We start from the raw sequence: 23,104 nt of genomic DNA on the forward strand, positions 1-23,104 counted from the left end.
CTGGGTGGTCACTAAAATTCCAGGATAAATGCCTTGCTACATCATTCAGGCTTGCTCTTATGAATGTGAGAAAAGAATCTTGAAAATTAATTATTTAAAACTGGAGAAATTAAGTAGCCATCTGAAAAATATTAATAGCAAGACCTGCAAGGGATCGCCGTAAGTCCTAATCCCTGTTCTTGGATTCTTTAGCTGCGTCCAGCAGTATTGTAAGCATGGCAGTATTTAGTCATTCCACTTGTATTTAATGAGTACCTACAGAGTACCAGGCACTATGTTCTGTACCAAGAATCCAAGAAAATACAGGCATACCTTGGAGATGTTTTGGGTTTGGTCCCAGACCACTGCAATAAAGTGGGTTGTAATCTTTTTGCTGGTGGATGGTCTTGCCTTTCATTTGTTAAAAAACGCCACATCTGTAAACTACAATAAAATGAGATGCAATAAAATGAGGTATATACCTGTAGAGGGTTATCTCTCTCATCCTGCTACTCTGCCCAGTAGAGGAGACAGAGAGGTAAGAAAGATATTACAAAGCAGCCGGGAGGTAAAGACACACTGCTATGGAAACACAGAAAAGTTATGTTAACTACCTGAATGGATTCAAAAACACTTAGAGGATGATTAGGGCTCCCTAGGTAAAGAAGAGAAGGATCACAATGTAGCCAGAGGCCAGGTGCCCAGTCAAGCTGAGGAGTTTGGACTTTATCCTACCAATAGAGAGAAGCAGTTGAAAGAATTTGTGCAGGGGCTTGACAGGATTAGATTTGCATTTCAGGAGGATCTTTGACACAGGTAGGAGGATAGAGAAAGTGAGTGTTAGACAGATTAGGAAGCTTTAAAAATAATCCAAGTGAAGGAAGCTGAAGACTTGATCAGGGACAGAAGCAGGGCAAGGATGTTCTATTTCTAGTTAGGGGCTTCTGCCCAACCCTCCAGAATTGCAGGGGAAGTGCTTTCAGAGACTGGGCAAGACGACGCACCTAAAGAAACTAACATAAGCAGTAACCAAGTGGCCCACTCATTCCTTCATTCCTAATTCAGCCAGAAGCTTGTAGAAAACCTTTTCTATTAGGAAGGTGAGCCAGGAAATGAAAGAAGGAAAGGGGGTGCCCTGTGCTTTCACTGTGAAGGGAGGGGCAGAATGATCTGCCCAAAGCTGGGAGGCCCAAATGCAGCCCACAAATAGTTATTGTCCACCTAACCTATGCCGATCTCTGTTCTAAGTGATGGGGACACAGCACGGAACAGGACAAGGTCCCTAATCTCATGGAGTTTATATATTCTAGGGGTACAGTGACACGTGAAGAGCCTCTGAAATGCACAGGATTCTCCTGGCTGGAGAGAGTTTGAGTAGGGAGCAGGGACGATCAGGCGTCTTTGCCCGGGTGTCACGGCCCAACGCCAAACAAGTGTAAAATCAGGCAGGCGAGTCGCCAAGGTCCGAGTTCAAAGTCCGCGCCCGCCTTCTGCTCCTTTCCGGTCGTGCGGAGGAGTGGCGTGGTGGCCCGGGCTCCCAGGAGAGGAGGGCGCCAGGCTGAGCCCGCTCCCCGGAAAAGTCGGGGAGGTGTGGGACCCCGGGGACGATGTGGTCGCCGGACAGTCGTAGGCACCATCGGGCGGACCAGCCCAGGCAGGCAGCCAGCGAAACAGGCTTCCAAATCACCCCACAGCTGAGGGGTCACTCGCACCGACAACTGGGGTGAGGGGGTGCTCCTCGGGGCCCGTTGGTTCCCCCAGACCGCCAGTGGTTCCTTCCGAACACCCCTCCCCACTCGGCGGGTGCCGCGGCCCGCCCCACTTCCGGTTACTGCTGGGCCCTATATCCGGTGTCCGCCCGCCCTCGGTTCCGCTGCTACAGCCGCTGTCGCGATGCTGTCCCGGTCCCGCTGCGTGTCCCGGGCATTTAGCCGCTCGCTCTCCGCCTTCCAGAAGGTACAGTTGGGCCGGGCCGGAGCCGCGGCGGGGGAGAAAGCTGCCGGTGGGCACACGGACTGCTTGGGGGCAGAAGCGCGGTGCGCCAGCCAGGCGGGGCACCAAGGGCACCGGGACGCAGAGGCCGCGGGCTAGGTGGCCTAGGGCCGCTGTTGACCTCGGGACTTTCTTGCGGAGCCCTGCGGCCCCTCGCCTTCCCGAGGCAGCCGGCGCACCGTTCCCTGCTGTACCCCACCCTCCCTCCGTAACGGGGTTGGGGAAACGCCTAGAGCCGTTTGGGACGGGGCTCCGTGAGTCCCCCGACGGTATCCTGGGGCCCGTCCCTTCTCTTCTTTAAAGTCAGTGGGTATTTACTCCCTGTGGGAAGTTGAGATGCTTGGCAGGCCGGTGTGCCGGCTGAGTCTGAGAGCCGGGGTTGTTGCATTTTTTGGAGTCATGAGCTTCACCTGTCACCGGCACCTGGACAGCGTTGAGTCTTTTTAAGAGAAAAAGCTGTTTCTTCCCTTCTTTTATCTTGGGTGACATCCATAATGTCTTCTTTCTCAACAGGGGAACTGCCCTCTAGGGAGACGTTCCCTGCCTGGTAAGTTCTGCCTTTGCCCTCATCTAGAACGCTCTCCTCCTGGGCAGAGTATGTGAGGAAATCGGGGTGCCTGTGTTTCTCCGCATAGTGGTCAGATACATAGGCATGAAATACGATGCTATTTAGTAATAACAGCTGTCACTTATTCATTTAGTACACAGTTACTAAGTTTCTATTGTATCCATGTCAGGGATACAGCAATTGTAAATTCTTGACCTCCTGGAGCTTACAGTCTCGTGGAAAAGACGAAGTGTGAATTGTTAAGCGAATGAACCATCACAGAATTTGGTTAAATGCTGAGAAGAAAGCAAATGAAGAGGGACAGCAGAATCCTCTATAATAGGTGACATTAAAACTGCAGTGAAGAGCAGGAAAAGGAAAAGAAATAGCATGCACGAAGTCCTTGAGAAAGTGTTTCAGAACTGGTTTGGTTAGAGCATTTTGGTTAAGGGAGAGAGTGGCATGAGATAGAAGATCGTATAGAGACTATTGGGAGGAATTTAGATTTTATCCCAATAATTTCTTATATGCTTGGAATATTTGTTGAGTGAGTCAATCTTATTGTGGGATTTTTGTGTGCCATGCAGTGTTCTGAGTGCTTTCTGCACATTTTTTAGTTAATCATTAGGGAATAGTACTAGAGGATTCTATTTTACAAATGCAGAACCCAAGGCTAGGAGAAGTTAAGTGCCTTGCCCAAGGTCGCTCAGCCAACTGTTGGTCAAGCCAGGTCTGCCCGACTCCTCAGCCTGACTCATGTACTCCACAGAGAATTTATCGGGTTCTTACTACAAGCCAGGCACTGTGCTAGGTGATAGAATTACAGATGGTCTCTCTCTACCCTCAAGGACCTTAAATGCTAGCTGGAGAAATGGCAGATACATTTTTATCCGCACAGAAGGATGTACTGTACTTACATTGTGTTTACTATAAAGAGAAGCGCAGGGTGTAATGAGAGGGTGGGTAGCTCAGCTGGGGAAGGCGGAGACCGCGGTGGGGATGTCAGTTACGGCTTCCGCGAAGAAGCAACATGTAAGCCAAGCCTGGAAGAGTACATAGGAGTTATCCAAGAGAATGCTGTTTCAGGCGAAATGAATTGCTTCTGCAAAAGTTTTTAGGCTGAAAGTGGCTTGACTGGTCACAGAAATGGAAAGGAAGCCTGTCTGGCTGGAAACAGACTTGCGCTTGGGGTTTGCCTTGTGGCTCAGGGCTTCACCTTGGGCTGGTAACTTAACCTTTGGAAGCCACACTAATATATAAAATGGGGATAATGGCAGATGGTTGTTCCACTTCAGGGAGTGATGAGACACCAAAATCAAAATCAGGTCATTATGGGAAAGCTTTTTATAAACCCTAAAACACAGTACAAATGAAACTTGTAGGATGAACTCTAAATTGGACTCAGGGTTCTAAAAATCAGCATGGGCTGCTGGCTGTTCTAGCTCGAAGACATGCGTTCTACTTGGGATTTGTTCTGTAGAGTCATTGGCTGCTGGACATACAGGTTACTTGACTCTGAAACCCTGGGGGTGTTTGCAGGGAAGTGGGTACAAGAGAGAGCTGTTTCTCATTTGGTGTCTCCTGAACCCTGGGTTCAGAAAGGGTTGTTATTAGATTGAAAAAATGAAAGAACATATTTGGGTGAGGCAGCTGTAGTAATTAGTTATTAGTTGGGGAAGTGCCATTCTCTGTGATAAGGATGGTGACGCAGAAAGGGACTCCCACCTGTTGAGTGTTAACCAGACTAGAAGACTTCAGGGAGACAATACACTGAAAGGAGGGATAATTAATTGCATAGTCTTAGGACAAGCTGGAGGCTCTGGGCCTAAAGTAGTCCAGTCTTTGCTACTAGGGTTGAGGCAGTAAGACTTCCAGCCCAGTGCATTTTAAGTAACCAGGGAAACAGAAACCCAGACTAAACATTCTCACTGCTTCTCAGATTAGGCTGTGTGTGGTTATAGGATAAGCTAATATGTGTCTTTCTCAGACTTCAGTGTATTTGAAGACTTTGAGAGTGGAGACATTTTATTAGGAAAACATATGGATAGTGAAAATTTATGAATTTTAAGGTAAATGAGATAAAGCTACTTCAGGCTATGCCCTTAGAATTCTCCCCTTTCCTCCTCAACCACATACTCACTCTCAATCCCACATACCTGTTGCTCTTTGCCATTATGGTTACTTGGTGGAAAAGTTTAAGAAGCAGGACTCTGCGATGAAGATGATATTGTTGCCTGTAGTTGATCCTTCTCTGTCTCAGAGTTAGGGGGTGAACAGACTTCTTCTCCATTCCCAACAGGTATCCTGTATAACATAAGAGTCGTTGGTTAAGAGTTGTTTTGTTTCTTGCAGGGGTCTCCTTATGTCAGGGACCAGGTTACCCTGACAGCAGGAAGATTGTGTAAGTATCACTGGGGAGTACAGTTATGTGGCCACGGGGTGTTTAAGATACCAGTTCTAAATTTGACCATTTGCTTTCTTCACTGGCTTCCAGGGCTAGAAACCTAGGTGGTTATGTTGAGTTCCTAGATGTAATCTTGATGTTCATTTATGACATGTGGTGTACCTTGAGCTTCAGCCCCAGGTCAAGTGCTGGACCAGGAGTGTCCCTGTCCTAAGGTGTTTAGATTATAATGAAAGTGAAGTTGGAACCCTCCTTCTATGGTTAGTAGATATAGAAGGGTGCTCCTGAGTAGTATTCTGGTTGGATAAAAGTGCAGCTGAAGGGCTGGAGGTTACATTTTATTGTGGAGGATGAGAGCATCCTCTTGATGTAGCATCGTTATTCATTTTAGAAACAGTAAAAGCAAAAGGCTAGTTGATTGAGTCCTGGGACTTTGACTAGTTTGGAGGGAATGCTATTATTGCATAATGCAAAGTTTGGAGAAAGGCCACCCATGTGTGTTTCACATTAACTTCTGCTTATGAATGTTGCTTAATGCTAATTTGCCTTCCAAGTATTTTTAATATGGTCGTAAGAGGATGCTCTCTAGTTACCCAGTAAATAGCTGTCAAGGCATTTTCTCTGCAGGGAAAATCTTTTTGAAGGGTCAGGAGATTAGCTCCCTCACTGTGCTTCGCAATAGGATTTTTTTTTCTTTTCTTTTTCTTTTTTTTTTTGAAGATGATGCACTCAGTACTAGAAGTATGAATTCCTGTGTTATTTTTAGAGGGCAGTTTGGCATTCATAGGTCTTTGAACTTTCTACCTTTTGGTCTTGCAGTTCCATTTCTAGGAATCTATACTGAAGAAGTCTGGTATACCCAGATTTCTCTCAAAATGGCCAGCAACAGGGATTGGTTAAGTTATGCCATGTTAACATGTTCACACTATGATAAGTGAAGATAAACAGGTTATAAAAAAGATTCCATTTTCTACTGTCCGATATAATCCCATTATAAATGCTCTTTTTGCTATTTCCAAATATTCTACAGTGGACATCTAATACTTTTATAATTAAAAAAATTATTTAGAGAGATTCAGAATATGCTACTTACATGCAATTTGAATGAAAATTGGAGCAACAACAAATCTCCATGCAATAAATACAACAAATAACTATTCGAAGGTGAATTATTTTTTTAAATCCTAACTTTCAGGACTAAGATTACACATTAGATTAGGCTGTCACCCTAATCTAAGAACTTCCTGAGTTGTATATTTTTTCTGTGAGTAAGATACCGACTTTTATTTTTAAAATCTTTTATTGTGAAACTATTTTTGGCTTTTTGTTTTTATTTAATAGGTTATAAGTTTATATGATTCAAAAATAAAGTGTCTATGAGAAGACTGTGTCCTGCAGCACTACCACGTTCCTCTTCCCCGAGACAGCCCGTGCTCCAGGTTCCTGGGTGTCCCCGCAGAGCCGTCTCTGCGCCTGCATGTCATGCATTGGTTCTTGCCCATGCCCATGCACTTACATATGGGTATCAACTTTACATAGCACACAAACTGCATTTTCTTATAACATACATTTTCCCTTGATTCTACATAGAACTTACAGTTATTTTGACATTATAAAGGTAAAACTAACAAAAGGCAATTGAAATCTGTTTTACTTTCCTGTCACAAAGGTCTTCGGTGTATTCAGGCAGCCCTGAAATGTAGATAGGGAGAGTCCCAATCAGTCCAGACCACCCTCCCAAAACGTGTCAGTGTGTAGTGGATAACTGTGGATACCATATATACCTACAGCGCCCTCTCTTCAGAGGTAACCACTGTTAATGCTTTCCTACATACAAAGTGTTGTCATTCTCTGGTTTACATTATTTAAAGTTAGTGCCATATCAAAAAATACTGTGGTCTTTTGAGGTTCCTCTTTAATGAGTCCAAAATGCACTAGGATGTACTATATGAGGAGTTTTTATTGTTTTGTTTTTTTTTGGTGCATAATAATACCTGTTTTACTTTTGAGCTGTCTCTAGCTGCTTTAGCTAATCTAAATCTGCAATCCTGTGAACAGAAATTCTATTGTATGTGGCACAATAGCATGTATCCGGCACAATGGCATGCAATTTATCTTACTTGGATTTAGTTAAGGAAAAAACCTAATCAGAAAGTTAGAGTCCTTTTGATGAGTGTGCAAAGGAACAGGGTGCTTATTTTTTTTCTTCAAAGAACCAAATGTAAGTTTTTTGTGTGTGAGCTGGCATTTCACTGCAGAATAGAGTCCTGGACTCACACAATACGCTCCCTGCTTAGGGCACTCAAGTCATCCAGGCTCTTCTCTAGACCTGCCAAGTCAGAGTCTCCGGGGATGGGGCCTGGTGGAGCTTCCCCAGGTGACACTGATGGACACCCCTGGTCAAGACTCACTGATTTAAAGGGAAGGTGATCCATGGTGCCTAAAATGTGAGGTTCACTTGCTAAAGGAGTTTACTTTTATGTTTCTTTTATAGCATTAACAATAGTAGTGTCTTCAGCATTCGCTTCTTCAGAACTACAGCTGTGTGCAGTAAGTACCTGCCTTCAGCTCTGCCTTCTTGGGAATGGAGTTTTAATGGGAAGAGCAACAATTGTCTGAGTTTAATTAAAGAAAAAAAAATTTAAGGAAAAAGAGTATGGATTATGTGTGATTTTTCATTTTTGCTCTTTTTCTAGAGGATGATGTGATTACAGTCAAAACCCCAGCGTTTGCAGAATCTGTCACAGAAGGGGATGTCAGGTGGGAGAAAGGTGAGATTAGTGCCCTCTCACTTCTTAAGTTGAAGTACTTTCTGAAAGTCCCCTCTTAGAACCGCTCTCCACGCCCACGGTACTCAGTGGTACCTATGGCTCCACCCTTTTCTTTACATGCAGCATACTTTCTCTTGGCCCTGTAGGAAAGGGGTCTTACACTTGCCAGAGGGGATTTTGTGGCTACTGGAGACCACCCCCTGACAGGTAGCCTTTGACTATCTTTTCAGCTGTTGGAGACACAGTTGCAGAAGATGAAGTGGTTTGTGAGATTGAAACTGACAAGGTAGGCTTGTCCTATATTAGTGGCAATTTTTTATGGTCTCCCCTTGGTTTCTTAACCTAATGAAAGAAACAGGGACCTAACTGTTTAAAGATAATTTTTATCTGGCTCTAGACACATTTTTTAAAATGTTGGAGTAGTTCATTAAAAATTTAAAAATCTTTAAAAGTTTAATTTTAGATTGTTCTAGGTCAGTAACTTTCAGCCTTTTTCATCTCATAGCATACATAAACTAATTACTAAAATTCTGTGACACACACAAAAAATATGTTTTTGGCTGATCTGACAAAAAAAATAGCTATAATTTTGATTCATTCACACTGGATGGCTGTTGCTGTGTTGGCTCTTGTCATTTTTTTTTTTTTTTTACAATCTTAAGGGAAAGAGGTCAGTGCCCCTGACTAAATAGTCAGGTATTGCATGTTTTAAAAATTCTTGCGGCACACTAATTCAAAATTGCTTTTCTACATGTAAGTGCTATATACTTCAGTAGTAGTTTTATAGCTCTCTGTGTGCATGCGCACACCTGTGCAATTTGTTGCCAGTTTTTCAAGTATCAACTGGAAACTCATGAACTGAATGTTGCTTTAATGTTTCTAAGGACAGAAAGGGTGAATCTTCACAATAGCATTGACTTGTCATATTATTCTGAAAGTGTGGCCTTGGCATTTCTATATGCACGGTCTTGTGTATCTGTGTTGCAACTCTGTGACTAATATTTGAGATTCTGTACAATTAATTTTATAATGCAAAGTAAAAATTTGAACTCTTTCTCCATCTGTCTTTCTTTTCCAGACATCCGTGCAGGTTCCATCGCCAGCAAATGGCGTTATTGAAGCGCTTTTGGTACCCGATGGGGGAAAAGTAGAAGGAGGCACTCCTCTTTTTACACTCAGGAAAACTGGCGGTAAAGAAATTCTCCTGTGGTCAAGGTCTTCAGTGTTGCCCCTTGGGATTGGGACTGAGCAGAGTGTACTAATTAATTTCTTGATACCTCAAAGACAATTTGGCATTCCAGCTGCCCTTAGTTGAAGGAATAAGAGGGGTGATATTTATATAATGTGAACTTTAAATGTCAAGTTCTAGAAGAAAAAGGTTTTAAAATAAACCTCATAGTATTGTTCTTTCCATGTATGTTTCTTATGATAGACCTTTTCTTGACAATGTGACACAAATCAAGAAGAGTAAAGACAGTAATTTTTTTTTCTCCCTAACACTGGCATCATAATCACATGGAGGCTTTAAAAATAATACAAATGCCTAGACTCCATGGTCTAGGGATTCTGATATATTAAATCTGGGGTTGCAAGATCTTGGTTATCTATCATAGTTCTGTGCAAGCGTGCGTGCACGTGTGTTTTAATGCTCTCCAAGTGATTCTGATACATAGCCAGGGCTGAGAGCCACTGTTTTAAAGTGAGAAGAAGCAATATTTCGTGGTATCTTTTATGGAGAATTTAGTGTAGTGGTTTTATATCTGTTCTCATCACATTTGTAGAGAGGGTTGCTATTTTTCTTGGGAAGAAATGAGAAGTAAGGGAATGAATTTGTACTGGACCTTATAGTCTGTATTAGAGAATAGAAAAGAAAAAAATTTTTTCTGGTTCTCAGTTAAATGCTGTAACTATGAAAGTTTATTTCTTTTTCATTGTTAAAATACATAGCAGAGAGATGGTAGATTGCATGATTGAGATTGGTCAGGACAATATAGAAACCCAGGATGGAAAGAATGTGTAATAGAAGGCTAGAGAAGGTGGATTCTTCAGTGGAAGAATTTCATCTTCTGATCATTTATTCCTTTAAAAATGTTCTAATTTAGCCCTGGCTGGTGTGGCTCAGTGGATTGAGTGCCACCCTGCAAACTGAAATGTCGCCGGTTCGATTCTAGTCAGGGCACAGGCCTGGGTTTTGGGCTGGGTCCCCAGTTGGGGGTGTGCGAGAGGCAGCGATCAGTGTCTCTCTCGAACATTGATGTTTCTCTCCCTCTCTCTCCCTCCCTTCCCCTTGCTCTAAAAATAAATAAAATCTTTCTTTTTGTTTAAATTCTAATTTAAATATAAAACCAAATATAATGTCCAGATGGGTAAAATCAAAATAAACATCTAATTTAGTCTTATGAGTTTATTACTTGACCACCTCATTGGTTTATGAGAGTCATTCAAGATGAAATGCTTTGAATTCTTTGTCTAAATGAGCCCTTGATTATTTAAGCTTTTGTTTTTTAATAGTTAAGAATGTTCTTCCACGTGTGATGTTTAAATAGAAGACGAGACTATCAGATATTACTGTAACTAGAAATACGTTATTTTTATGTATGAATTTTGAACACCTTTAATTGCCTGGGTTTCTTTTGCTGGGAAGCTTACATTTCCATGGGCTTAGTAGGTGCTTTAAAAGTACTTGCTGCATTTGGTGTTCAATTAGGTATTTGTGAAATTAGGAAGGCAGCTGAATTCAGTTAACCTGATGTAGGACATCTAGGAGCCCTGGGGAATAGAAGAACAGTGCCTTACCTCATTGCGTGTATCTCATAAAGCCTTGCATCTATAGCAGATACCCAGGAAACATTTGCTAATTGATTGGAGATAGAGCTTTTGCTGCTAAATTCTGTGTAGTATCTGTGATTTGGTTCTTTCCATTCCAGACAGTACCAGTGGCATCTGTTCCTCTTATTTTCCAGCTGCTCCTGCTAAGGCCAAGCCTGCTGAAGCCCCTGCTGCCGCAGCCCCAAAAGCAGAACCTGTAGCATCAGCAGTTCCTCCTCCCCCTGCAGCATCCATACCCACTCAGATGCCACCAGTGCCCTCGCCCTCACAACCTCCTGCCAGCAAACCGGGTAAGCCTCTGTCTTCCCAAGTGTCTTTACGTGGGAGAAGAACAGCCTCATCTAATGTCATGTCTCCTCACAGGGTGAAGCCTGAGACTAATTATGGCTCTGTTGGCTGCTTTGTAGAAAGAACTGTAGACTTTGTATCAGAACACCTGGATTTGCATCCCAGCTTTCTGTTTAAAGCTATGTGACTTTTGGCTAGTTACTTAACTATTCTGAGCAGATTGCTCATTTGTGAAGTGGGAATGGTACTAATATACCTCAGGATATCTTGACAGTTAAGTGACAGTATAGTATCGAAGCACTGGCACATACTCAGTAAGTGGTTCTCTCCTTTTCTAATGCAGCTATACCCCCCACCCCCTTCATTTTTAGTTTCTGCAGTAAAACCCACTGCTGCTCGTCTAGTAGCTGAGCCAGGAGCTGGTAAAGGTCTGCGTTCAGAACATCGGGTAAGCCTCTGAGGACGACTCCAGGAAAGAGGCAGAGGGGCGATGTTGAATGTGGGTGTGGTAGTGCCTACCTTTGAATGGCTGGCTGCTTATTCTCTTGACCTTGACAAGGAAACTGCGTTCAGGAAGTAACTTGTTCATAGTCACGAGCTGTCAAATGATAGAACTAGGACCTGAGTAAACACTTGTCCAGTGGTTTTTCCAGTATGTTATGCTACCACTGAAATGTCTTGGGTGAGTAAAATATTTGCAGGGATGGTAACTTAGTATTGTGGTGGGGAGGGGATGCATTAACACACTTCAGAGAGTTGGTTTAGTGAGCTCTATTCCTGAGGGCTGCACAGTAGCAGTAGCTGTCAGGGGCAGACATAAAACCTCAAGGAAGTATGGTCAGGAGTGTGGGTTCCTCTGCCTGAGAATACTATAGCCTCAAAAGTTTATTACCAGTGAGTTTCCATTTCACAAGTAGCTCTTCTCATGCAAGTCTTTTATCACTAGAAATTGCCCTTTCTGTAGTGATCCCTGGGTTGTCTTGTCCTACACTACTCTTCCTTTTCATAAGTTGGTTTTGTTTTTTAAATCAAACCATTTCCTGGGCCTCCATTCTTGGTCAAACTTTAAGTGCGTCTGGAGCAAGGGCACAGGAAAGAGGAAGCCTGGGGCTCTTGTTGTACTTAGATATTAATAGTCCTGACTGTCCACTGTGGCAACTGGGTACTCCCTTGGACTAAATGGGGAGTGCTTGATCCAAAGAGACCCAGATTGTCAGTACTTGTCCCACTTTGACTTTCAGGAGAAGATGAACAGGATGCGGCAGCGCATTGCTCAGCGTCTGAAGGAAGCCCAGAATACATGTGCAATGCTGACAACTTTCAATGAAATTGACATGAGGTGAGAGCTCTGTTCCTCTTATTGCCATACCCTTTCCTTCTTTCTTTTCTCTTTCCTTTTCTCTCTCTCTCTTTTATTTTTCCTCTTCTTTTCTTTCTTTCTTTCTTTTCTTTCTCGCTTCTCTCCTTTTCTCTTCTTGTCTCATCTCGTCTCATCTTGTCTCTTCTCGTCTCTTCTCTCCCCTCACCTAAGGACATGCTTAGTAATTTGAGAGAGATGGGGGAGAGAGAGGGAAAGAAACGTCAGTGTGAGACAGAAACATTTGTTGCCTCTTGTATGCGCCCCGACTGGGGACCAAACCCACAACCTAGGTATGTGCCCTCACCAGGAATTGAACCCAGGACCTTTCAGTTTATGAGGTGACACTCTAACCAATTGAGCCATACCAGCCAAGGCCATGCCCTTTTTCATGGAGAACGCTTGAACTTGCCCTAGTCCCCATCTAGTGCTGATTCCAAAACTAACTTAACAGGGAAGAGGTACTTAATGCTTTGTATTGCTTGTTGACTTAAACAGAGTGACCCAATGGTTCATTCTTTCATAGACTCCTAATACTATATCTGTCCCCTCTGTGACTTAAAAAGCTCAGCTTTTAGACTTTTGTACCTGAATCTTGTGATTTCTGATAAGTGATGTAGTAATAGTCTTCAAGTTTGCCCTGGCTGGTTTAGCTCAGTGGATTGAGCGTCGGCCTGCGAGCTAAGTGTCGCTGGTTCGATCTTCCAGTCAGGGTACATCAGAGAAGGAAAACTCTGACTCCAAAAAACCTCCGCTGCCTTGCGGCATACCTCTTCAGGGGAAAGGCTAAGGGAGTAAACCCCGACAGAAAATCCGGAGCCGGAGTCCCTAAGGCGGTTTGACGTTGTAGTCAACACCGGCAACTCCTGCGGCGCACCTGAACCCAAGCTGTATCGACTCCGTCTTTCCCTTGGACCCTTCAGCTGCGAAGAGAGGGGGGGTCTGCTGCATGGGCAACAGCAGACCCTCCATATTACCCTGCCCAGGCTCTGTAGCTTCAGTGTCATCACAAGATGTCGATTCAACACGGGAGGAGACAGATACCATGTCACTCCCGAGTCGGACTGCACAGCCATTCTCGGCGGTGCAGATAGACTCTTAAGAAGCTACACCATCGTCTCTCGAGACGGACGGCTGCCGACGACGACGACGACGAATAGTCTTCAAGTCTGATGACTAGTGCTGAGTTGCCAAGTAGAGATAGGGCAAGCAGGCCAACAAGCCCTATGCTGAGGCCTACCCATTGGGATGGAGAACTGCTGGACAATGCCCAGAGCCAGGGCACCCAACCCTGCTTCTTTCTCCCAGTGACTGCTCCTTAGCAGGTTCCTAAGAGACTCAGAATTGTGTGGATGAAAAGATACAGGCTTGTATTGTCTTTCATCTTTCCCAGCTTTGACAATGAAATGGAAACCAAGTTATGTTTTATTTATTTATTTTTTAAGTATATTTTATTGATTATATTGTTACAATAGTTCCAGTTTTTTCCCCTTTGCTCCCCTCCACACAGCACCCCCCTCCCCCAGCAATTCCCCCCCAAGTCCATGCCCATGGGTCATACATACAAACTCTCCCGCTTCACCCTTTCATATATTCTTCTTCTTTTTTTTAATAAATAAATGATTAATTAATTATTTTAACAATAAAAAATAACAATCCCTCCCTCTCGGACTTAAGACCCTTTATAATCTTATAAAGGACAATGGGCAAAGGTCTCGAGCTCCTCTAGCTGCTTCAAGCTGGACATGGTTGTCTTCCTACCTACCCTTGAATCCAGAAATCCCTAATAAGAGTGGGGGTGTGGAGGGGAGGGTGGCCTTCCCACATGGGGAAGTATGCAGACTCCAGGTCAGTTGGCTGTCCCCGGACAACGGCGTGCTTGGTTTAACAGGCTGGCATCCTTGTTGTATTCTGAGGGCAACAGGTTTGCCAACAGGGTTAAAAGGCATTATTCAATCCATGACCACTAAATAACAGAAGGCAGGGATTAATTTTTCAATGTCCCACATTAGGGAAAAAAAGGTTTCTTTGGAGGAAGGTGTGCAAGGCACGTCTCACCTGTCCAAAACCCTTTTGCCCATTATACTTAGTTTGGGCTGAGAAGAATATTTTTAGATTCCCCCCTCTCAGATCTCTGGGCCCTTTCTGTCCAAGCCATTAGGATAGAAAAGAGAAACCAGTTTTAAAGTGAAGCCCACAGACCACCCCATACTTCACCAACCCAGCCACTTAGTTCAGCCAAACCGTTGAGTCTCAGGAGGCAGCGCTGCAGACAGGATTAAGCGAGGCCTATATGTCCAAGTTATGTTTTTAAAGGAAACCCCAGAAATTAACTAAAGGTACTAATTCGGTACAGTGGGTCCTCGAATAATGTTTCATTCAACGTGGTTTCATTATAACGTTAACAGGCCGCCTAAGGAACTTAATTAGCCTGTGGTAAAAATCAGTTTCATTATATGTTGTTTCACTTAGTTGCAAAACCTATTAACCACATTAATTGAGGGCTTCCTGTATGCTAATTTCTGTAGTAACCTCATTGTTGACTCACCTATTTTCTTCAAGATTTTTATGTTTACAAGTACTGGCACTCTAGGGAAAAGAGTGTAGTTAAATTTAACATTTTTTGAGCATTTACTAAGTACAAGATACTAAATATATTTGAGGAGGAAACAAAGATGAGCGGAAAGAGCGCCTACCCTTCTAGAGCTTACTGTCTAGTGTGGATTAGCACAAAGTAAAATCTAGAAAAATAAGCATAAGAAGGGTACAAAGAGTATGAAGCAGAAAAGAGAATGACATCATTTGTTTTTGAGGGGCGGGGCAGAAGTAGGGATGGTAGGTCACGAGAGGCTTCCTGTAGGAAAGAGAACAACTAGCATTTTAACACAGGTAACATTGTGGAGAAAGGTCATTCCAGATGATACGATATGGACTTGACACAGAAAAGTACAAGATACATTTGAGAAATCTGCTGTGAGGATTATGTGTAGGAAGGAATGGAATAACAGGGATGAGTGTATATTTAATTCAGGGGTAAGTCATGGAGTCTTTCGGTCATTTTTTTGTTTCTTTTGGTTCTGAGTGTTTAGTCTGCTAATTTATGATAGTTTTCATAAGGGAAATTTGTTTTCTTTTGGAGGGATCTGAAAAGTTTAAGAAGGGACTGGTTTTTGTCAGTGTGTGATAGCGTTGTTCACAGAGGAGGGCTCCGTGGCCTACTTCACTAGCTGTCATCCATTCTGTTGTGAAGCTTCCTAAAAAGATTGGATGTCATTCAAGCCAGAGATTTCTCTTCTGTCCATAGGATGTAGGGAAGAACCTTGACTAATGAATCACAGAGTCTGCAGCTTAGGTTTCAATGCATTAGGGCCAAATTGTGCACAAATTGAATTGGACTTTGAAATTCTACCCAGTATCTTAAGACAAAACATGTAAATATTTGTGGCCTTGAAAAAGATGCAGTTGGCTTAACAGCTTTGATTGGAAGGTAGGAGTAATAGTTGGATCTCCTTTTAGCAGCTAATTGAGGTGTCACTTAATGATGGCCTGGGTCTCACTGCGTCAGTAATCTGGTTTAGATCGAGTGCCCTTTGGGTCTTGTGCTGATCAGCTAACCCATAGGGGCCTTTCTGAGAAACCTTCTCCTCTCCCTGTTTTCCCAGCCGCTGCCTCCAAGGACAGAGCTCTGAAATAGAAACTCCTTAATGACCAGACAATGGCATTGGGGCAGGTTTGAGAGCAGAGATGCTTATCACTTCTCTTTCCCTCTCCTGCAGCTCTTGTGTCTTGGGAACCAGTAATGTCTTTAGGGTGGTAATCCTAGCACTAAATAAGGTTAGACTCAGGAAAACAAACATTTAAACTCAATCCCCCTCGTAAAACTTCCTTTTTAAGAAACAAAAGGTCTGAAAGGGGGAGTTAAAGTTGTGTCATCTTTCGCACTAATGTCGCATTAGGTCATTATAGGGAGAACCGAGCATTTGGGCCTGAAATAACGTTGAAGTCGATTTTCATCACAGAACTGGATTCCGATAAATACTGAGATTTTCTCCGCAAAATGATGGGAAAGCCATTTCCCACTAACTGCAGTATGTGGTGTGTCTGTGGGAAAACTGGCCCTGGAGGGACAAAGGCTGTTCATGTTGCAGAGGCTTCTCAGGAGGGATGCTGCTCGCCCTTTGAAAGCTTAGGTTCACACATAGCCACTCTTCTAAGTACCAAGGAAAGATATCCATGAAATTGATCTTTTGTTGACCGGCAATTTTATACAAAAGCTATCCCACATCATTAGCTATTATTTTGTAATTGAATATGAAAATGAAACAATCTAAATAAACTTTTACAAAATCCTATATTACTCTCAGTTTTAAGAATTGTATAAGCTAATGCGAGTGCAAACACGAGTTAACTTATCATTCAACAACATTTGGGCTTGAAACATTTGGGCACGAGTTTTTTCGTGACCGGTCAACAGTGTGTTAAGGGCAAGGGCTGTGTCTTTATTATGTATCCCTGTGTCTCGGTGCCCTGCATTGACCCTCACGTGTAGTGGGGCACCTGTTTGAAGGCAGAAGTGGATGGCACTGCTGACTCTGGGGAGGGGAAGAAGGCATCTGCTGACTTTCCCATCAGCCTGAAAGAGTGCTGAGTTATACCTTCTGTCTGTGACTGCTTTTGCTCATGTGGCGCCCCTGTACCTGTGGAGTATTTGGGGAGCAGGTTTTGTTTTCACTAATTAGGAGATAGGAGGTATGTCACAAGGACGTTTTAATTAGGTTTGGTGGGTTTTTGAAAATTAATAAAAAGAATATTGCCTATTCTGTGGACTTTATGCTTAAAGATTTCTTTTACACGGTAGATAGCTCATGGTTTTAGTGTAGCTGAAAATCACTTTTCCCTTCCAGGGCAAGGATGTTGGTGTGCTGTTGTGATCTCCTGTTCATATTATCTGTCACTGAAATCTGTGATTTCTGGACTATGAAGGACCCTATGGCTCAGCTGGCCTTAAAGATAGATTCCTCTGTGTCCAGGTTTATTTTGTAAAGGAACAAGGAAGGTTATTGTGTTGACCTCTCGTGGACTATTTCAAAACTTGAACTTTACGGTACAGAGTAAGGGAAGAAAGCTTACCCAATTGTGTACACGGAGTTAGAAACCAGTATGAAAGTCAAAATCAAGGCTTCATTTATAGTCAGTTTGTTTTGTAATGTGTTTTTGCAGTAACATCCAGGAAATGAGGGCCCGGCACAAAGATGCTTTTCTGAAGAAACATAACCTCAAATTGGGCTTCATGTCGGCATTTGTGAAGGCCTCAGCCTTCGCCTTGCAGGAACAGCCTATTGTAAATGCAGGTGAGTTTGTGGTGGTCAGCATCACAGAGGTCCTGGGAATTATGTGCATGAACACAGACTCAAAGACCAAGGTCAAGACACCAAGACTCTTAATTTCACACCTGTGAAAAACATCTATGTCTTCCCAGGGATCTCTTAATTCACCTTCCTGAAATAGTATCATAATTACTAGTCCCCACTGAATGGGCAGAATGATTTCTCTTCCCGGTGCCTAGTTTGGAAGTTGTCAGCCAGCTCCATGCTCCGGGCTTCTCACATAGAGTGGAAGCTCATGTTCTGTGTGGCGCTCACCTTCCAGAGGGCTCTGTGACCTTGGGGTCCAACTTCCACACTTGGCATAGGCTTCAGGGGAACCTTCAGTTTCTGGTTGATAGGCCTCAATGGGGGGCTGTGGTCTTGGCTCCTCTCTCATGGACTTAATGCTCCTTTTCCTTCTGTTTTACTCACCTACATCATTGAAATGTTGACCTAGCAAGCAGTTCTCTTTCCTGTTGAGATACTTTTCTATTCCCTGGAAAACTGAAGAGGGGACATGGACCCTTTTGCAACCCTCAGCAGTGCCAGCGTCCCTAAAGATCTAGTCCCTAAAGCACTAGTCCCTTCCATCAAATGATGCGCTCTAGGTACATAGAAGGGCTGTCTTTGTTTTGCCCATGTACGTACCTGTTTCTTCCATTCTTCTCATGCTTCATGACCGGCTGTCTTCTTCCTGCCTGACTCTGCTCGTTGGCATTTCTGAGTGCTCTTGGCCTCTTTGTCCCTATACGTGCTTTTCCTGGGTGTCGTGACCTGACAATACAAGACACATTTTCTGTGGAAAGGATTCCCAAGCCTGTATTTTTCATGAGCACTAGAGCTAAATCTTCAGATGCTGTTTGCTGTCTCAAGCTGCAGTATTAAAACCAGACCACCCTGCTTTCTCCAGAACCTCCTAGAAAGATCCTCCCTCCACACCTTATCCCCTTTGTTGTGAGTGGGCAGCTAATGGGCAGCACCTCCCCCCCATTTGCTAATTGGCCTTTTGGGGAGCACTTTTTAAACCTAGCTGTTCTCAGTTCAGGGAGGGCTTGCTAACAAGAACTTAATGTGTACTTACCGTACGGGAGCCCGTGTATTGAGCCCTTCTGAGGGCTGCCGAAGAAATGGATGTCCCTGTGCTCGGGCTCTCAGGCTCATGCAGGGCACTTGGGAGATGTTATGGCTAACATGGGAGTAAGAGGGGTTTGCCACTTGTAATAAAGTGCCTTTCATACTGATAGGTCAGTCCACACGGGACTAAGCACTGTGGATTTTGACTATTTTAATGCAGATATTACCTCATCAGCCTAGACCTCAGGAATTGTACGTAACACATGTTTTTTCTCTCGTAGTGATTGATGATGCAACCAAAGAGGTGGTATATCGAGATTATATTGACATCAGTGTTGCGGTGGCCACACCACGGGTATGTTGGGGCAGGAGGTGGGGGACTCTGGTCTTAGAGTCTCACCTTATTTGTGTGAAGAAGCAAGACACCGGGGCACAGATCATGTCTGTAATTGTCCTTTTAGAAAGGGGTTCGTAAAAGAGTAATCTGTTTTTGACCATGCTACATTGTTTTAATATCAAGCCTAAATATTTTAGACTCTGTTAATTACATTGAGTAAATAAGATATTCTGGGAAGGAGAGACCATTGACTTGAATCAAGGGAGTTATAACTGTAAAGGGTACTATTAATTTGCAACTGAAAACAGTTTTTTACTTTAATCAGGGTCTGGTGGTTCCCGTCATCAGGAATGTGGAAAGTATGAATTATGCTGATATTGAGCAAACTATCAGTGAACTGGGAGAGAAGGTAAAGTAGAACGCGGCATGCGTGTCAGCTGCTGGGAGGGTCAGGGAAGGAGCCAGGGAGGCAGGGCCCACCAGCGAGCTGTGCTTAGGGAGCTGGAGCCCCACTCTGTTCCATAAGGAGTGCAGAGCCTCTCACCCACGGGAGCCGAAGCGCACGTGTCTGGCAGAGCTCGATGTGCTCTTGTGACTGAAGATCTCATCAAGTGAGACCTGCCGGAGAAGAAAAGGACCTGAAGGCGTTGTGCCTGTCCTGTGGAGCGCTAGCCACAGGCATCGCAGCTGAACAGCTTTCATGTCGCAGCTAGAACCTGGGCTGTTGATATCACCTATGAGCCTTCCGGACTTCCTTTAGGTGAAGGGAGTTCTTATGACCTTACATTTCAATTATGAAATCTCTGTCTTTAGGCCCGAAAGAATGAACTCGCCATTGAAGATATGGACGGTGGTACTTTCACCATTAGCAATGGAGGCGTTTTTGGCTCCCTCTTTGGAACACCCATTATCAACCCCCCTCAGTCTGCCATCCTGGGCATGCATGCAATCTTTGATAGGCCAGTGGCTGTGGGAGGCAAGGTAAGAACCATCACTGTTAACATCCTAGGAGCTAAGCGATGAGAGGGAAACCTAACTAAATTCTAATTGTAAGAGATTGACCATAACTTCAGGCATGAGTTTCATCTCTTAGTTTCTAATTAATAGCTAAGGCACTGGTTCTCAAATGGTGTGTGGATCAGCATCATTTGGGAACTTACTAGAAATGTAGATTCTTGGACCCCCTTCTGGACCTGTTGAAGCAGGGACTGCAGATGATTCTGATGCACAATAACGTTTGAAGGGGATTGAACTAAGAATAAGAAGGCTTGCCCCTTCATCCAGGACAGTCAACAGGCTTCCTTCTCTAGGTGCCGTAGGGAGTGGGAATACAGTTGGGGACCTGGTCCTTGCACCTGGGAAACAGGATAATTGTGCAAAGCAGTCTGTGAACTTCCAAGTGTAGGATAAGGCTTAGAGGTTCTCTGGGAGTTTAGGGAATGATGTCAAAGGATATGGAGCCGGCCCTGGAAGTCGTGTCAGTAGGAAAACATTTTCTGAGACTGTGTTTAGAACCTTTTTGGGTCGCTGACTCCTTTGTGAATCTGAAAATCATAGATCTCCCCTGAAAATGCTCACGTACAACTTTGCATATAATTTCAGAGAATTTGTGGACCCTGTGTTTTAAAAAAAAACTAAGTTATAACCGTAAAGAAGTAAGTATAGCAGCCAAAACTGAAGGGGAAGCTTTTCCTGTAGAAAACAGATGAGTAAAGGGCAGTGTGCATGTAAAAAGGCAGTTGTGAGGGGACTCCTGTTTTCTTGGTTAAACTTTGCTTCTTAGTGGAAGACGTGGAGGAGCTTGGTTTTTGAAAATATTGTAAATATCTAGAAGCAGCATCAGTAGGAAAGGAACTGGGGACTTTCTTGTGTACTGTGCTTTTTTCATCTCCCCACTTTAGCGGGGCTTTTTCTGCAGACGACTCCATAAACCTCTCATCTCTGCAGGTGGAGGTGCGGCCCATGATGTTCGTGGCATTGACCTATGACCATCGGCTAATCGACGGCAGAGAGGCTGTGACTTTTCTTCGCAAAATCAAGGCAGCGGTAGAGGATCCCAGAGTCCTCCTGTTGGACCTTTAGGAGGAAGTCATATACCCAATACATTGACCATGCAGGAACTGAAAACCAGTCTTCTTCTACCGCAACATGGGTCCCGGGTTGGCCTGGTGACAGACAGGCACATGCTGTTGGCCTCAAGCAAGAAAGCCAGGGCACTATGTAACCAGCAGTCGCAGGTCTTTTCTTGGTGTTCCTACCAGGCCCTCTCCCTCTCTGCATCCCTCTCTTAACACTCGAATATCTTATTTCCTTAGGCTTGAGGGAGAGAGAGAGAGAGAGCCTTAATGGATGCTCATTAATATTCCTGCCTTTCTTCCATTAGCCCTCTGCAGAGTTAATTTTGCTTCTCCCCTGTGCCAGTATATATACTATAGGGAAACCACTGGGGACCATGTGATTACGTTTCAATCATTTGAAAGTGTATTCTCCCACAGCAGCCTAGGAGAGTGCTGTGCCTCCCGCGCTCAGAGCAGCCTCTGTCCTGGCTGTGCGCGTCCTCACCTGATTCCACCCGTGTGGACGTACTGACCACCGGCCAAGGGGTGCTGCTTTGCTTCTTAAATGCACCTTCATTCTCAGCTGTCATTGACTTCAAGATGCCTCTTCTACCTCTTCCAGGAAGCACAGGCCAGGGTATCTGGGGTGTTGGCAGTGTTGAGGGGGAGAGGGCAGATTCCCACCAGAGCCCAGGCCTGCCCTCACAGTCTGTCATAGCCTCACACCAGGAGGACCCATTTTGGTACAATTGCACACAGCTGTGGTTGTGTCAACCTTCCCAGGTTGCTAGGAACCATTCTAGCACATTGTTCTCATTTAGAGTATATTCTAGCACATCATGGCAGTGGAGGATGGACTAGAGCCTGGCAGAGATTGGGGTGAGAGAGCCTTGCTGTGGACTGGCTCAGATTGACTTGAACTTTTAAATTTCATTGGTATAAGTGCGTGGACTGAAGAGGCAGTTCTGTTTCTTCCTATATCATGGCCCTTAGGAAGTGGGACCTTGCTCTTGCTCCGCAGAACATGGGTCTGGGAGAGGATGGACTATGGTGGAAACCAGCCCCAAGATGCTAGTACACAGGGAAATCGACCGATGTTACCTCTGAGGTACTGCCCATTGGGTCTGGGCACAATCACTGGAATTCCTTGGAACATGGTTAAAGACACATGTCTTGTCATGAAAGCTTCCAGGCTTCATTGCTTTGAATCCTGACTGCATTCAGGCCTGAGGCTGCTGACACTTGGCAGAAGGAGCATTTTTAGTGCAGAGTGCCCGTTTGTATCTTGAGCAAAGAGGCAAGGCCTGGGGGGTGGGTGGAGGGAAGGGATGGGAGCCAGTACTGAGTGCCTGCAGCATCTACTATGTCTTCACTATTGAGAACTTGTAACTGAAATATTTAAAGAAACTGATTTTAAATGCAAATTAAAGGGCAAATGTTCTCAAACAGGGTTTCTACTGCTTCTGTGTTCCTTTTGGTTACTGAGGTTGTGTACGACTGCAGCACTGGTTGTTTGCATTCAGAGCTGTGTGATCTGCCTTTGGTTATCCTGTGATATCTCAGACTGTTGAAATAAGTTAACACTGTACTAATTTGACAGAAAATGGAACTGTCTCCCAGCCAGGCAGGTGTCCTGGCTTCCTTCCAATGAACCAGTTGAGCCCGGCAAGCCATACTCTTAAAGGCAGACTGGTTTCCACCTTTGCGAAGCCCTTTCAAACACTAACACCTGCCTTATTGTGGGGCTTGCATTGTTTCTGGGATGGAGAGGGGAGAGGCGGGACAACTCTTTAAGTTTTCACACTTCGGACCAGAATGCCATGCGTGTACCAGGATGCTCGAGGTCAGTGAGGAAGAGTGAAGGTCTGTTGCCTCCTGGGAGCAGTGGTCTGTGCGGGAGAACAGACAGTTGGCAGCTAACCTGCACTGACTAAGTGATGGGCACGGGGGTTTCCAGGCTTAAATACAGCCTGGTCTTTCCACACAGTCTGTACCTGCTGGTCCTGCTTCCAGTGGGGCCATCTCGGTATGAAGAGGGTTAGAACTAGAGTTAGTAGATAGGAAAAAAATTTGGGTTCAATGAAAGGAATTATAGAATTTTCT

The 23,104-nt window shown here is 44.2% G+C and overlaps 1 protein-coding gene across 1 annotated transcript; it reads left to right on the forward strand.

The window, feature by feature from the left end:
• The first annotated feature begins 1,807 nt into the window (after window positions 1-1,807).
• DLST (dihydrolipoamide S-succinyltransferase) lies at window positions 1,808-22,447 on the forward strand. The gene is made up of 15 exons (XM_090271170.1): window positions 1,808-1,935; window positions 2,485-2,518; window positions 4,871-4,919; window positions 7,417-7,472; window positions 7,619-7,693; window positions 7,924-7,979; window positions 8,772-8,883; window positions 10,657-10,812; window positions 11,182-11,258; window positions 12,052-12,149; window positions 17,388-17,518; window positions 18,889-18,962; window positions 19,270-19,353; window positions 19,758-19,925; window positions 20,892-22,447. Exons 1-15 carry the CDS (start codon window positions 1,873-1,875, stop codon window positions 21,024-21,026), a joined length of 1,368 nt encoding a protein of 455 aa, XP_090127296.1. The 5' UTR covers window positions 1,808-1,872; the 3' UTR covers window positions 21,027-22,447.
• Window positions 22,448-23,104: the final 657 nt, after the last annotated feature.

Source organism: Furipterus horrens, unplaced genomic scaffold (assembly GCF_987537825.1).
Source record: "Furipterus horrens unplaced genomic scaffold, mFurHor1.1.pri manual_scaffold_3, whole genome shotgun sequence".
In the NCBI taxonomy this organism is placed as follows: domain Eukaryota; kingdom Metazoa; phylum Chordata; class Mammalia; order Chiroptera; family Furipteridae; genus Furipterus; species Furipterus horrens.

Bases quoted from the DNA above. Each gene is read 5' to 3' on its own strand.
- DLST (XM_090271170.1), top strand. From the start codon at position 1,873: ATGCTGTCCCGGTCCCGCTGCGTGTCCCGGGCATTTAGCCGCTCGCTC. The intron at 17,519-18,888 runs GTGAGTTTGTGG...TTTCTCTCGTAG, and splicing joins ACAGCCTATTGTAAATGCAG to TGATTGATGATGCAACCAAA. The intron at 18,963-19,269 runs GTATGTTGGGGC...TACTTTAATCAG, and splicing joins TTGCGGTGGCCACACCACGG to GGTCTGGTGGTTCCCGTCAT.